This window comes from Pistacia vera, unplaced genomic scaffold (assembly GCF_008641045.1).
Source record: "Pistacia vera cultivar Batoury unplaced genomic scaffold, PisVer_v2 Contig500, whole genome shotgun sequence".
Lineage (NCBI taxonomy): Eukaryota > Viridiplantae > Streptophyta > Magnoliopsida > Sapindales > Anacardiaceae > Pistacia > Pistacia vera.
In genome coordinates, this window is record NW_022196336.1 from 216,604 (window position 1) to 227,964 (window position 11,361).

General features: G+C 32.3%; 1 protein-coding gene across 2 annotated transcripts; it reads right to left on the reverse strand.

The window, feature by feature from the left end:
- Window positions 1-1,380: 1,380 nt before the first annotated feature.
- Window positions 1,381-9,815, reverse strand: LOC116105602 (thylakoid lumenal protein TL20.3, chloroplastic). Of its 2 annotated transcripts, none has more exons than XM_031392009.1 (7): window positions 9,596-9,815; window positions 9,342-9,522; window positions 9,241-9,270; window positions 8,613-8,719; window positions 2,474-2,508; window positions 2,161-2,289; window positions 1,381-1,661 (listed from the first exon to the last, which is right to left on the reverse strand). In XM_031392009.1, the coding sequence occupies exons 1-7, from the start codon at window positions 9,762-9,764 to the stop codon at window positions 1,470-1,472; spliced, it is 843 nt and encodes a 280-aa protein (XP_031247869.1). In that variant the 5' UTR covers window positions 9,765-9,815; the 3' UTR covers window positions 1,381-1,469. The 2 variants fall into 2 exon arrangements, with proteins under 2 accessions (XP_031247869.1, XP_031247870.1); XM_031392010.1 differs by having other exon boundaries at window positions 9,342-9,526; window positions 9,596-9,735.
- Between the last annotated feature and the right edge of the window lie 1,546 nt (window positions 9,816-11,361).

An 11,361-nucleotide genomic window follows, 5' to 3' on the forward strand; every position in this document is an offset into this window, starting at 1 on the left:
GTAAGATATGATTGGGTGAAAGTTTAATGTTAACTTTAAATTAACCAATCATATTTTATCACATAATGTTGTATAAAAAATGTTGTATAAAAATGATGTATGTGTAATATTACTATTAAAAATATTGGATTATAAAGACCATTTGTAATTAATAGCTAGAATAGAAGTCCATTATCCCTTCCACCTTTGGGCTTTGAGACATTGATGGGTACAGAGAGACACTCTTATTAGGCCCCCTAAAAGGCCTAAACCAAGCCATACATTACCCATCTACACAATTTTTGGTCATTGACTTAGAAGATACAAGTGCAAGAGTGGTGGGCATTTGCCGATTTGAGTTAGGTTCGGCCAACTCGAACTGAACCGAACCGAATTAACAAGTGTTGAATCAAACAGATTTAGTTCGTGTTAATTCAGTTTGGGCCTATGGGGCCTCATTTCATTTTATTAAATTTATTATAATTTTTGTAAAAAAAAACCGTGACTAAATGTTTTTGGCTCTTTTTCAATTTTAATTAGTAAAAATCACCTATCAAGTTCAAAGCTTAAAAAGAAGTGAAAAACAATTTAAGTTTGTCATTGTAATAGTATATAAACATATTTTTTTACTTAAATTAGGGATTTGATTTTTTGTCAATACTTTATAAGCCGTATTTGTGTGCAGTAAAAACACATAAAACAATATAAGAATAATAGATACATGATTTGCACTTAATATTCTAACAACCTTAAAAATCTTTTCCCTGTACAATTATTTGATTTCTTATTCATACATCGATCCAACATTAAAATTATTATTTTATACAAATTTCTATTTAGATTTCATCTCGAATCTTATATACTTCTAGTTAGTGCAAATCACAACATCAACACAAAAATATCATAATGATTAAGTTAATCTTATCATAGGAAAGATAATCAGTTCAAATAGTATTATGATTTATTTCTGTTCAAAACATCCTGTACAGTTGCTTTACATGTAACTTGGGCAAGAAGTTACTTATCCCATAACCCATAAATTGTTGTCCCTAGCTAGGCCTTTGAGGATATGTCCGACATTTTCTTGCATCGAAAGTGCGACTAAATGAACTGAAACGTCAGGGTAGGTATGGAACAATAACCCCATTTTTTTAAAAACATGGACGTACACTATCCATCTATATAATGCTAAAGTAAATTGACTCAAGAGGAAACTATGGACGTTACGTGAAATATAAACATACGATAATACAATATATGCACACGATTGTAGTACTCTTAACTGATTTTAAAAGAAAAATAATAATAAAGCATTTTGAAAAATTGTTTTCTTCATAAATTGCACAAAACAAATGAGTTTTGCGGTCCTATTCTTTTATTAATTAGCTTTTGATGTAGGAGTTTCAAGGGAAAAACGTCATTTGATTGCACTTCTCCTTGATGTATCTATGTACATATATCAGATGTTGGCACAACAGCAGTTTTCAAAATTACTTTGCTTCACAAAGACCAGTGTCTGAGTCACAGAAACCATCCCGATCAAGCAGTTTCTGAGGTGGAGCACTAATTAGAGGAGAGGAGGGGCTACCATAAGCATTTCTTCGACTATTTCCACAACCTAAGCTTTTTCTGGTGCTTACCCCTGTAACGGGATTTGTTCCGCTTGCATACTTGCAAAGAGCCTGCAGGAAACAACCCAGGATTAGATGGAGCATATAAACAATTTGATCTAGATGATAACCACTCCTAGTTTGTATCAGATGGAAGATATGCCACAATCTTATGCGACAAACTGCAGAAATAATACTGATCGTCACGTACCAAATGAATAGCAAGGATTCTTACATCATCATACAGCAATATGAATTTTAATTCAAAATTCAAGTAGAGGATGTCATAATCTAGCACCACCACGTTTTTTTCCAAGACACATATTGCTTGGACTTAATTTGAAGTGAATCAACTAAGATGGAAACGTTAATGCTTTGCATATTCTTGAGCTATTTGTTGCTGGAAATAACCTTAGCTCAAGATGCAGATTAGACTTGGATAAATACTCGAGAATAATTGGTGACTAGAAATTAATGAACTTGACAACTCGCCTATTACATTGTTCAAAATGAATGAGCACTGCAATCAAACATCTTGGGTGATGCAAAATAAATAACTTAATTATGGTACCTGCTTCTGTGGAAGATCCAGAACAGCATCACTGAAATCAGCTCCATCAATAATAGCACCCCCAAGATCACTCCGAGTTAAAACTGTCCTAACCAGCACAGCATTTGTGAGATTAGCTTCATTAAGTACCTAAAGCCAAGGGGAGACTATATATTAGTCTTCATAATCTCAAGTCCTTGTAATACTAACATTTCCAAATAGAAACTAAAAGCTTTAAATGGGTTGGTTCGTATTTCCCTAAAAGAATATTATATAAATCCATTTTCCATTAATCATGTGTAAGGAATATATAGAAAGCTTTAACTAGCTTTACCATGCGATCCATCAGTGTGTCGCTTAAATCCGCACCTACAGAATGACAATAACAATGAGCAAACTATTGCCTCTTTCAATTAACAGACCAGAAGCAGAAGAATTAAAATTGCAGGTGATAGGAGAATAGGAGTTTCAGGGAAAATAATAATAATAATAATCACTAGGAAATACAAACTCAAAAGTTTAAAGGATCACTATAGAGAAATTGAGCCCTTGTTTAAAATTAATCAGCTAATATATTGGAGTAAATGACTTTTTCCAATCCAAATAATAGTTTAATGACACTTTCTTACTCACAAACTTTAAAAATACTAATTTATTATACAAATTTATGTTTTATTTCTAATTTCGACATCTTTGCGACCTCACACTATCACTATTCTCTTTCTCTATCATCACTCACCAAAACCCTTCAAACTCAACTCTTACCAACCTCGCCAATCGTTGGCAATCAAGTAATTAGGGTTTGTATAACTGTCCCTTTCAAATCAAATTCTAATCAATCCCAACTGTCAAAATCTAACATTCCACCATCAAAAGATTTATCGGCTTATCCTCTTCAAAAGCTCCAATAGTCTAGACCAAGTTTACTCTCTATTTACTGTCGGAATATAAATTTGGATAGTAAAATGGTATTTTAAAAATGTGTGAGTAAAAAAGTGTCATTAAGCCATTATTTAGGTGAGAAAAAAAACTCAATATATTGGGAAGAAAATAAGTAACAAATTTGAATTGGTGGTTCGATAATTGATGTAGAATAAGGAGTAAACACTGGACATACAGTAAAGATATAATTAATAATTACAATTAACTATTTTATTGTGATAGCAACGCCTTGCATTTTATACATAAAATGACAAAAGAAAATACATATTTAATAATTTTCAATAAAATGAAACTATCAACAATTTGTTTCTTTGCTTCCTTAACAAATCCCAACAATAAATTAAATAAATTAAAATTTCTTATATTAATTTTTTTTAAAAATAAAATTTTAAATTATTAAATATGATAGACCTCGAAAAGAAATTAAAGATAATTATTTTAAACGTTGGTTAATGAATTTTAAATTATTAAATAGTATTAGATTAACAGTTAAAACTTTGGTTATGAGTGATGGCTATTATCACCCACTTATTATCAATTATCATAGACCTCAATTAATTCCAATGTTATCCTTCATTATTTTTTAAGCCTCACTCCTTTTTTATTTTTTTTTATTATTTTTTTTATTTTAGCTTTCTCCCATTTCTACTACTCAGAACTCACCTACTCCAGAAAACTAATTCATTCAACAAATGAAAAGAAAAACAACAGGAAAAAAGGAAAAAGTGTAGAGGTATAAGTTTTACTAAAGTTAGTGCATTGTTTATTGAAATTTTCAGAGAGTATGTTTTCCTAATTGTTTGGTGATTTTGTTTATTTTTTATGATACGCTTCATTGATACAACCTTTAAGTAGTTTTTTTTACTAGTAGATGACTAAAAAAGTTTATTTAAAGCTATAATCATTTTTGAAATTTTTTCAAGATATTTGGTTATATTTCAAAAGTGTTTATAAGATTATAAATAAAACTATTTTAAGACTTTTTAAGCTTCTCCCATAAGCTATTTTTGGGATTATTTAAAATGCTGAAATTTAAAAAACATCCCTACTTTATCTTATAAATTTGACTTTATCTATTTTTATATATTAAAAGTCTTTTTAATAAATTAATATTAAAAAACTATTTTAGATTTCTCTAACCAAACAATTAACAATTTTTTCACAAAAACTATATACTCCACTAAATTCTACTTCAACGGCACTAAATGGACTCTATTGAGATTTGAGGATATTGGGTTCATAACTATTTGGAATAATTTAAAATATTATTTTCATTTGTGTTTCTAATGCGTTTTATTTTCATTAGTTTTTTTAGATGATGTTAGAAAATATATGGGTGTAACTGTGTGTGAGATAAAAGGAGGGTCTTGACTATAGATTCGACCGATCAACAAATCCCTCAAGCAATGTGCTGTCTCAATTTCTATGATAAAAACTTGTGACACATTACAAATTTGTCAGATAATTAAAGACCTTTTCCAGTAAGAGTTGTCAGGATAAAATAATAAATGTTTCTGTCCTCTATGTTTATCTGTAAAATAGATGTGGATGCAGTTTGCCAACTCAAGTGCAATGTCTCACATATAAAATATAAAGTCAACATTTGTAGGCAAAGAGTAATAAATGTAAAAAAAAAAAAAATGTGTATTAAATGAAAGCTTTTGGATTTCCCTATAAATAAAGAGAGTTCTCTTCTCGTTAAGGGAAGAGGCATTGTGTAAAATCTCTCTTGCACATTTTTTTCTCAAAAGATGAAGAATCTCATGTTTATCTTCTTCGCAAATTTGTTGATATTATACATTCTTATGATATTATGTTTTTGAGAAGAAACTGCAGTTGGGCCAGACAAAGATTGACTTTCTTGGTATTATGCATGTGAGAAACTATGATAGACGACCTACATGGAAGCCGATCAATATGACAATCAGTCAAATCTATGGTTAAGACCTTCCTCTTATCCCATACACCTTCTAACATCATCTAAAATGGCTAGTGAAAATAAAAAATGCATTAAAAACGTAAATGAAAATAATATGTGAGATCTTTTTGCTATTCTTATCATTATAAGTATATTACTACACCCTTGAAGTTGAAGGAAAGTTTAGTAGTATGAGAGATACATGAAAGAAATATGCAAGAGAAATATGCAAGAGAGATTTTACACAATGCGTCCTCCCCCAACGAGAAGAGAACTCTCTTTATTTAAGAGAAATCCAAAAGCTTTCATTTAATACACGTTTAATACAATAGCATGATATTTTTGCCTTTCTTATTTTTCTGTTTTTGTTTACATTTATTACTCCTTGCCTACAAATATTGACTTTATATTTTACAAAGGAGATATTGCACTTGAGTTGGCAAACTGTCATATAGTCTATATATTTTATGAATAAACATAAAGGACATAAACATTTATTATTTTGTCCTGCAACTCTGACTTAATCATTTGACAAGTTTGTAACGTGTCACAAGTCTTCATCATGGAAATCGAGACAATCCATTACTTGAATCTAATAAGTAGGGATTTGTCGAGAAGATGAATCTAGATAAGTATCCGGAGAAATATCTAGAGACTGAGTTGGCTACTTTGTAGAGGTACTTGATGCATGCATGTACTAGTGATGCTTGGATTTATGAAGATAATAATAACAGGACTATTGAAGCTCTTCTTCTTGAACAGTATCTAAATAGCATGGTCCATCATGTTTTCTCATAGAACACCACTCTATCAGATCCGATGGCTTATGTTTTTCACAGCATCAAGTCACATTTCATAGGTCCTATCCATATGATTTAGTCCATAATATGTTTGATAATCTTCTTGAGCTGAGGTCAATTCAGAAAGTCCTTTTTGAGAAAAATAAGACAATTCTAGATGAAATATGACTATCTTTTCATGATGATGCTCTCTGGGAACTTTTCCCTCCAGCCTACACTAAGAAATTACTCCAGGCCAAACAAACATGTATAAGCTTCATCACTGCTCAATTAAGTGCCACTTCAGATATACAAGACTATCCAGAATGGTGGTACATAGATTCTTAGCTAGATACTATTCAAGAAGAAGAGCTTCAACAATCCCGTGATTATTATCTTCATAAATCCAAGCGTCACCAGTATATGCATGCATCAAGTACCTCTACAAGGTAGCCAGCTCAGTCTCCAAACATGATTCTAGTTACTAATCCAGATTCATTTTCTCAACAAATCCCTACTGATTTCTAGTAACTCATCATGTGGACTCTCAATCCCATAATCTCATTATGCTGATTTCTCGTTTACAAAAACATATTGATCAGCTCCATCAAGAATTGATGCACATTGTCAGGCACTCTCATAGTCATTCAGCTCAATTTCTCCAGAAGGAAGCAGAAATGAAGTTGCTCAAAATTCAAATAACATCACTTCAACAGGTTCTGGACAGACAGGATTAGTAGAAATCTAGCGAACTTCCATCATCATCATTTACATTGGAGCCAAATCCTTTGACTTTTCACTAGCTTAGCTGCAACCTTCATTTTCACCTTTTCGAAAGATCAGTTAACCTTTGGTCTCTCCTTAGATGCCTTCTGGTGCAGTTCAAGGTGGAGCATTGGGAGTTTCTAGAGACTTAAATTTGATAATTGTTGTATCGTCATTGTTATCATGGCATAGTAGAGTTTGTAGAAACGATTAATTTGTGTTTCTAATACGCTTTTATTTTCACTAGCTTTTTTAGATGATGTTAGAAGGTATGTGGGTGTAAGTGTGTGTAGGATGAGAGGAGGACCTTAACCAAAGATTCGATTGATCATCATGTTAATCGACTTTCATGTAGGTTAGCTATCATAGTTTTCCAAATGCATAAACTCGATATTCTTCTAGCAGTATCTTTTGAGGTCTAGTAACTTTTTGGCAAACAGCTTATACAACCTATATTAGGTTACTATTTAGTAGTTAAACTAGAAAAAGTTAAAAATTGTTAAAATTACAATAGACAGGAATGCAAACGAGGCGAGGTGAGTCATTTTTGTAATCGTGAAATAATCTTGTAATCAAATTGAACCCTAACATCGTTCTGGGCAGTTTGAATCTTCCTCGCTGGTAAGTTGTATTTTCATTTTTTTAGGGATTCTCTGCTGTTCGTTCCTCCCAAAACTCACCAATGATTAACTTATTGTACCCTTTGTGTTGTTAATTATGTTTTTTGGTAGAAAAAGTTAGAGATTTTTCTTTATATTCAAGTTTTTATACGCTCCCTTTATGTACTTTTATTTCTTCAATTGATTGATTGATTGATGATAGAACTTATTTCTTGAGATTTATTTCATCACTGTTGAAGTTTCTGCCTTATTATAGATTACTTAAATGTAAAGAGGATTAGCTAAGAAATAACTTAAGTGTTTTTGTTTAATTGTGTATATTGCTTATTGGGCCATTGAATTTGCAGAGTAGAAACTAGGTTGGTGTTGGAATGTGGTTTTGGAAACTATTGATGCTTCTCCTACTGTAAGTTTCAAAAGACAGCCCAAAAATATCAAATGTGCTTGTTCTACTATTCCAATAAAGTATAAGAAATCAAAGATAAATGCATTTCGTGGGTTCCCGGAGGGGTGTGGACCACATAGAAGAATTGTCGCTGACACATTAAAAGGTGTAGTTCAGGAAGGGGTGCCATTCTTGGTGCATGATTCAGACCCAGAGGAGGTTTCAGTAACAGCATCAATGGAACATATGGAAGTAAGCATGCCTAAGACTCTAGATGCTGAAGGATTGTTCAGCCTATCGAACAGGTTAAAATATGAGTCTATTGAATTGTCAAAGAAAGTTGTGGTTGATATCTTGCCTGGAGTTTATCCAGCAGATAGAAGAATTTCGGCTACTAGATGCTTTCCTGAGGGTTGTGGGGCAAAGACTACCGAAGTTTGCAACAAAATCCCATGGAGAGCCATACCTAGTGAAGACAATGGGTGGGAACACCAAATATCTTTTGTGAAAGGCATGTCATTTGGAAAGACATGTAAGACTAATGCACACAAAAATAAAGCAATTTTGCGGATTATGCCCTGTGTTTATCCGCCACCTGCAAAAATTTGGGCTAACAGATGGTTTCCTAAGGGTTGTGGAAACGAGTCTCTGCAGTCTGGTAAGGAAGTTGCAAAGCAAGCCATTGCCAGTGCACCCAATGGCTCCATAAGCCAGTGTGGCAATATGAATCAATTGCAGGAAGAAGTCCCTCCTAACTTTGCACTTCCAGTACACAGGGTGATAGTGCTGGGATTGATGGCTGAACCAAAATGTCCATGGAGGCAAAAGGGAAAGAAAACCAAAATTAAATGTTGCTGGAGGTATAGGCAGAGATAAAAGGTATTAGCAGGACAGATAGATATGATCTATTAAGTAAATAAGAGGGTTTAGTGATCATTTATATGTAATCTTTACTACTAGATGACTGCCTTTCAGTGGATAGAAGAATAGTAAGTCTATTGATAGTTACCTGCCACTAGATCATCTTATAGTTCCTATTAGCAGTGTAATGCTCTGTGGTATACCTGTAAAATTAGCCTTATATGCAACTGCTTTCTCAAGGTATGCACCATTGAAGGTTGAACCACTGAAATCAGATTCTCTCATATCGGCAGCAGTGAAATTTGCTCTTCTGTTTCAGCCATTTAGATTGATTAAGTATACTAGAATGCATAGAAATACTTTTATTTATTAAATCTCATTAAAGGACAATATTGACCACTCAGCTCAAACCGAAGAAGCTCACATCTATATAGTGTTTTAAAATGTTTGGTAGATTAAATTTGGGAAACGGATGTTTTAAAAATCTCAGTTTTTCTTTTTCTTTCCTTTCTTTTTTTCCTTTGCTCCCCGTTTAAGTTACATTATGTTACGCTTACTTAGTGTCATGTGCTTATCTATCTTTAGAGAAGCAGAAAGATAGAACTTCATAATGCACTATTCAGTTTCTAAGATAGGAAATAAATTACATCCTCTTAAGATTAATATTATGTTGCATGATTAGTTGCCGGTGTTGTTTGTTTCATGAGGTTGAATTAAGGGGAAATTTGAGATTTTCATCATCAAATTAGCTTTTTCTCCTCTGTTATCCAAATTTGGATTAAAATTTCAGGCTATAGAATGCAAAGACAATTGAAAGAGATAAAGCATCACCTGAAATTTTCGTTCGCATGTACTGCTTTCCTGCATAGTAAGCAGAGGTAATTCAGTAGTCTGTTTAGAGTTGAAGAGTAGTGATGAAAAGAGAAATGAACCTGAGATCTGCAGAACCAAATTGGGCAGCTGATCCTATCCCGAATTCGCCACGAGTTTCTGCCTCATATTTATTTAGATCAGCAAGAGCAGAGATGTCGGAGCTACATGCAACAACTGCAGCTGCCAATGCAGTTGAAACAAAGGTTCTCCAGTTGCCGGGTTTTGCAGTGTAGGAACAATCTTCCTTTTCAAGTAAAAGTCAGTCATGTGGTAGAGTAGAAAGTAAATTGCATGAGAAAAGTTGTGTACTCACCAAGAATTAATCCTTCCTTTTCAGAATTGATATGACAAAATACCCGTAATGGCTTTGAGAAAGATTGTAGGTGATGGGGAGCCTTTGAAGAAGAAGAAGAAGAAGAAGAAGAAGAAGAAGAAAGGTTAAGAGATTTGACGGATAGTGGGGTAGTGGAAATGAATGCCATTGAATTTGAGGTAAGCTAAGGCTGTAAGATAAGGGTAGCAGTAGCCATGTGGAGGGAAGAAAAGTAATATATATATCCACTTATTTTGTGGGAAGATGATTGGTTGTTATGGGAACACATGGTACTTTGTTCTTTGGTTGATAGGATGCCATTTGTTATCCTTTTATGCAAAATGGTCTTCCAATCACGGAGTAAATCACATATTTTTAACTTTATCAAGTATTTTTACGAGGGTTTTTGAAAATATTTTATTTAACTTAAAATCTTGTTTAAAGAAAATAGACCTATTTTATATTTCTGTTGAGTAAACTTTTGTAGTAAGGGCATTCTAAGAAAACAAAAATAAGTCCTACGCAAACTGCAAACATTTATTAAAAAAGAAAATATAAATCTGAAATCAATGACGTAATATATGTGTTTATTCAGGCAAATGGTTCTTGTCCACAATTAGAAGCGCCGTTCATTCAGGGCCCTTACTCATTCAGCTTTATGAGCCAGGAGAAGCCCAAGATATGGGCAGATGACCATTTTCTAACCCTTTCAAAAGGGTGTTGTCATAAACTTAATTAGTAAATATGGGTACGGCAAAAAAAGGGTACAGGAATTATACGGGTATAATATGGTAAACGGTAAAAAATAAGTTTATAAAAATTTGGCCATAAAATTTGGATACGGGAAATATACGGTACGGGTATATACGGGTTTAATACGGTGCATTGTCAATAATACGTTTTGAAAAATACGGCAATATTAATCTTAGTTTTAACACTTTTATGGACTATCTGGTTAAAATCAACATAACATTTCAAATGCAAAATATTTAATTAACCAATAACATAAATACACAATATATAACTGATATTCAAATTATAGTCTCCAGACTCAAACACAATATTTAACCAAGATTCAACTATAGTGTCAAATTAAACACATAAGTCATAACAGAATTGGGTTATGAGATGTGATAATTTTAACGCTATTGATGAGTGATGAGCCCTCTTCTACTTTTCAGGCCTTGGGATAAGAGGGTTAAAATTAATCTAATACTATAATCAAACTATTTTGAAGTATATTTATTTATTGGTTAGAATTGGATTATATAGTATATTTATTTATTTGAATATAAGAAATAATTTTTATTTTACAATTAAATAATGGAGAGTCACATATTTTAATAGGCTGAATGACATTTTCTCAACCCAAAGTTTGGTGAATCTACATTTTCCCACCCATTATTAAAATTCTTATGTTAGTTTTAATGGTTAAAAGATATTCTTGTCAGTCTAGTCTGCACAAATTTTATTATAAAGTTAATATTACTTACAACCCTAAAATACAAATAGATGGTAATTACCTTCATTAACTTGGAAATTAGTCACTTAAACTCCTATCTTCAATTTCTATTAAAAATTATATTTTTATTAAAAATCNATTTTCAAAAAAAAAAAAAAAAAAAAAATTTTGGTTCAATTCAAAATCAGAAATAAGAAATATTAAGTTTGAGGGTTATAAAATGGTTGACACTTTGATTGGTGGTTGAAAAGAAGTGGAGATTGATGTGACTTTTAGTGTTTGCATGAGGAAAACCGAGTTCTCT

Coding starts and splice junctions, on each gene's coding strand:
- LOC116105602 (XM_031392009.1), bottom strand. CDS start 9,764: ATGGCATTCATTTCCACTACCCCACTATCCGTCAAATCTCTTAACCTT. Junction 8,720..9,240: donor CATGCGAACGAAAATTTCAG/GTGATGCTTTAT, acceptor TGGCTGAAACAG/AAGAGCAAATTTCACTGCTG. Junction 2,290..2,473: donor ACACACTGATGGATCGCATG/GTAAAGCTAGTT, acceptor CCTTGGCTTTAG/GTACTTAATGAAGCTAATCT.